Here is a 4,363-nt window from a genome sequence, read left to right as displayed (position 1 = left end):
CTTCCAGGGCGGGGTGTCCTGGGCTCGGCATGCTGGCTCGCACCTGTCTAGACAGGACAACACGGCCCTGTACAGTGTGACAGGAACACCGAAGGGGCAGACAGCGGGCCTGGCAGGCACGGCCGAGGCCACAGGGCTGGCCCACTCTGGGCAGTGCGGGGCACGGGCAGCCGTGCGGGGGGCAGCGAGCACAGGTCTCCGTCCGCAGGTTTATTCGCCTGTTATAATTCTGCTATGTACATATATATAGACTTTCCACAGACCAACCAGGGGCAGGCGGGGAGGCCGAAGCTGCCGGCGGGGGCGCAGCGGTGCTGGGTGGGCCAACCTTTCCTTTTTTCGTCTGTTTCCTTTTTCCTGGGGTGGGCACGTCAAAGCTAATAATAATTGCTATAAAACCTAGAAACCACCTAGAGACTCAGACATCTGCCTACACACTAGGGGGAGAGGGCAGGGTGAGCGCTTCAGTCAGGTGTATTTACATTCCCACGCGGGGGGACATGACAGGGAGGCCAAGGGGAGGACTGTCCCCAGGACTGGGGCGGGCAGGGCTGCTAGGGCCCTAGGGCGCGGTGGGCGGTGGGCAGAGGTGCCGGAGGCCGCTCGGACGTAGTCTGGTGGGCACCAAAGGCAGCATGTGTATGAAGCTCCTGAAAAGCTGGCCGGTGGGCGGGCGGGAGGAGGGTGCTGACCGTGAGGAAGAGTGCTCCGGGCCCAGCGTCCACCCCAGTGGGAGCAGATGGCGGGGAGGAGGGAGGCAGCAACCCTGACCCCGAGGAGACCCCACCACGCTCCCCCAATCAGGGAGGAAGACAAGCATCTTGGAGATCCTTCCAGGGTCACCTCTCCCCCAAGCCGTGGCCTCTCCACCCCAATTCGTGGGTGATCTGCCCTGAGCTGGAGCAGAGCAGGGTGTGCCCAGAAGGGGTGGAGCTGGGTTTTGGCAATAAAGTGGGGGGCGGGCAGTAAGAAGGGGGCTCGGCCCCAGTGCAAGCCTCCCAGGGGGCTGCAGAAGAGATGGAGAGGCCTTGTCCCCAAGGTCAGGGCACAGCGCAGGTGTTGGCCCTGGACCAAGCCCTGACTCCCCTCACCTGGCTGGGCCCCACTATTCTAGGGTCACAGCAGGGTTGATGGGCGAGGTGGCCCCTGAGCTGTCGTTGCCCCCTGCTGCCTCCTTCTCCTTCTGGCCAGTGTACTGGCCAATGAAGGACCCGTCCTCGTTGAACTGGACGTCCACGCTGCCCCCATAATCGGCCAGGCTGTCGTCGCTGCCCAGGGGCTTGATGTCTTCACTGAGAGATGGCTGGCTGCTGCCAAAGGCCTTCTCCTCGTTGTCACTGCAGGGGCAGAGAGCGGCGTGTGAATCCCTGCGGCAGTGCTAGGGAAGGCCGTGACCTGGGCCCCCCCGGAACGGGAGAGCTGGGGAAGTGGTAACAGCCTTGTAGGGCACAAGGGTGGGTCCCTGCTGGTGGGTCTGACGGGCCTTACCTCTCCAGGGACCTGAAGCCACCCGGCAGCACAGAGGGGAGAGAGAGGCCGTCAGATATGACAGGAGGCCAGGGCCACGTGCCAGCCCCAGCTCCTGTGCCACTCACCTGTACTCGCCAAAGGTCTCGTCTTTCATGGGCCGGGCCTCGGAGTCTACCTGGGTGTCCTCCTTGTCCTTCACTAGGGACACAGAGAGCTCTAGCTTCCTCTCCCGCCCTGGCCTGGCCTGGCCTGCAGGCTGTCTGTGCTCTGAGCACCCCCACGCTCTGCCTGGTCCTCCCATGTGGGCCTGGCTGCCACCTGCCAGACCACCCAGGCCTTCCCAGCCCAGCCAGAGACCAGGTCCCCTGGAGCCACCGCCTGCCTCCACCAGGCCCATGCGGGGGACTTGAACAGGACCTGTACTAGGGACAAAGGGGCTTTCACTCCCCTCACCTCTATGGCCCTCACCCTGAGCCCGACGGGGTCCGCCTGCACCCGGGGTCCAGGAGTTACCCGAGTATTTGCCGCCCTTGCTGCGCTTGATGAAGCAGAGGATGAGCAGAATGAGGAGTAGAAGGATGATGGCGCTGATGAAGCCGATGAACCAGCTCTCAGTGACGAAGCCGGAGGCAGTGACGAAGCCGGAGGGGGCCAGCCGCATGCGGCCTGAGGACAGCAGGGAGGAGCTAGTGCGCAGCCGGGGAGCCCCAGGTCCCCCAGGGCACCGCACGTGCGAGTGGCCTGGTGCAGTGCGAGCATGCTGACCCGGAAGGCTCAGAGGAGGGCCGGCTGGGAAAAGGGTCTGAAAGGGGCCCGGATCAGGCCCCCAACTTCTGCATGGACGAAAGGCACCGAGATTCCGGGATGAGGAGACAGGAGCCGGGGAGTGGGGCCTTACCGGTGCCGTTGGTCTTCACGGCCATCCTGTGCAGGACCTGGCTCTCCCTCAGCAGACGGATCTCGTAGTCCGTGTCGGGCTGCAGGTCCCACTGTGTGTAGGAGCTCTGATTGTAGTTCACGTACTGCGGGGGGAGGGAGGTGCCCACCTTCTCTTCTGTAGGGCAAGAGGGGAGTGGCCAGCAGGGTGAGCAGGCATGCCAGGCAGCCCTTCTGGGCCCAGGGCCTGGAGACCCCCTCTCGTGCTTACCACCCAGGGCTTTGAACAGGATGTGGAACCCGAAGTTGCACTGATCTTCCTCGGGGACCCAGGAGACGACAGTGTAGTTCTCGCCTGCTGTGGCCGAGACATTGCCAAAGCCCCGATCCCCTGGGGGTGTGGAAGCAAGAGGAGGGAGTGAAACCTCCAAATAAGCTAAGGCACCCTCTCAGGCCCCACTGCTGCCCAGGGTCTCCTCAGCCCCCCCAGCCACAAGCATGGGACCCCCAAAGCCCAGCAGCCAACTGACCGGACAAGGCCATGGTGCCTCCTTCCCGCACGATGGCCTCACCAGGGCCCTCTCTGGTGGTGGCCTGGAGCTGGAAGCGGTACCGCAGGTCGGGGCTGAGGTTGGTCAGGTTGTGTGTCCGGAGCTTGGGGTCCGGTAGGTCAAAGGACAGCTGCTCCCTGCCCCCCTCGTCCACTGTGGGGACAGGCAGGATGTTGGCTGTGCTGTTGGCAGGGCGCCCTCCCCGGCCCGCAGTTCCCTGGGGGCCCACTGCACGCACGGGGGTGGTAAGAGAGCACGTAGCCGGTGAGCACGCCGTTGTGGCTGGGGGGGGGCTGCCAGCGCAGCAGCAGGCTGGTGTTGGACTGGCATTCCAGGTGCAGCGCCTCAGGGTGACCGGGCACTGTGGGGCACAGGGGTGTGGGAGAAAGGGTGAGCGGCAGGCCCTCGCCCAGGCCCAGGAAGGAGGGCCAGGAGAGGTGGGAGCAGGGGGTGCAAGACTCACCTCCCTCTGGAGTACTAAAGGTTAACTCGCTGGCAGGCACGCCCGTTAAAGGCCTGCACCTCCAGGCGGTAGAAGCTGTAGGGCCGCAGGCCACTGAGAACGGCGCTGGTGGCGTTGGCGGGCACTACCACGTGGCCTCTGTGGGTGTGCCTCTTGCTGTGCTTCCTCTGGCTGCCTTCCCACCAGTATGTCACCTGCACAGGCAGACAGGGGACCCTGCTTGTGCTCCTCACCAGCCTTTTCTCCCAGCCCAAGAGCTTCAGGAGAGTGACAGGGCCCGCCCTGATCTTGCCACTCACCCCAGGTCTCCCAACCCCGGCCTCGGCCTTGGACCCTTACGTTGTATCCCCGGAGATGCCCTTTGACCTGGGCCAGGTCCATAGGCCACCACTTGACCAGCACAGCGCTGGAGTTGAGGATCTTCACGCCTTCCAGCTCAGGACTTGCCTGGGGGTCTGCAAACAGCCAGTAACCCGGAGTGCCACAGGCCATCACCAGGCCCTGAGGCTGGCCCGAAGCCCTCCCACAATAAGAGGGATCAGAACGCCGTGTGGGAGACAGTGTGAGGAGGGCAGGGTGTCTGCATGGCCTGAAGGTTTCTCCCAGATTGCTTATTACTTGCAAGGGTGAAAAGAGGCAGTTACACAGAGAAAGCAGGAAACAGCTTGACCAGGTGATAAGGTTAACATCTGGCAATGCTCCAGATTCGAGGAGAGACAGAGGCAGGGCAGCCAGAGGCTTGTACGGGACGGCTGCGCCTCGGGGAGAGGTGCTACGGAAGACGGCCCTGCTGACCCCACTGCAGGACTGGCTGGCGACCGGAATGCACTGTAGCAGTGGGACGTGGCCGGAATTCCGTAACACACCCTGGTTATGTAGGAGAAGACTCTCACTCGCAGGAAATGCGCGCTCAAGTGCTGAGAGGCGCGTGCTGGCTGCCAGGGAGCGGGCAGCTGGGCACCAGTGGTAGGAGCCGGGCTGCAACCAGGGGGCGGGCAGGGGC

The 4,363-nt window shown here is 63.9% G+C and overlaps 1 protein-coding gene across 1 annotated transcript in view; it reads right to left on the bottom strand.

Moving 5' to 3' along the window:
• Positions 1-205: 205 nt before the first annotated feature.
• Positions 206-4,363, bottom strand: part of L1CAM (L1 cell adhesion molecule) — a 23,852-nt gene continuing 19,694 nt past the window's right edge. Inside the window, 10 exon segments of the mRNA XM_006166701.1 lie at positions 206-1,337; positions 1,489-1,500; positions 1,596-1,668; positions 1,984-2,136; positions 2,369-2,524; positions 2,618-2,737; positions 2,877-3,050; positions 3,136-3,258; positions 3,361-3,398; positions 3,400-3,554. Coding sequence (XP_006166763.1) covers positions 1,106-1,337; positions 1,489-1,500; positions 1,596-1,668; positions 1,984-2,136; positions 2,369-2,524; positions 2,618-2,737; positions 2,877-3,050; positions 3,136-3,258; positions 3,361-3,398; positions 3,400-3,554 — 1,236 coding nt within the window. The 3' untranslated portion in view covers positions 206-1,105.

Source organism: Tupaia chinensis, unplaced genomic scaffold (genome assembly GCF_000334495.1).
Source record: "Tupaia chinensis unplaced genomic scaffold, TupChi_1.0 Scaffold144326_1, whole genome shotgun sequence".
Taxonomy (NCBI): domain Eukaryota; kingdom Metazoa; phylum Chordata; class Mammalia; order Scandentia; family Tupaiidae; genus Tupaia; species Tupaia belangeri.
Note: the sequence above shows the minus strand (reverse complement) of the source record. Positions and strands in the feature narration are given on the sequence as shown.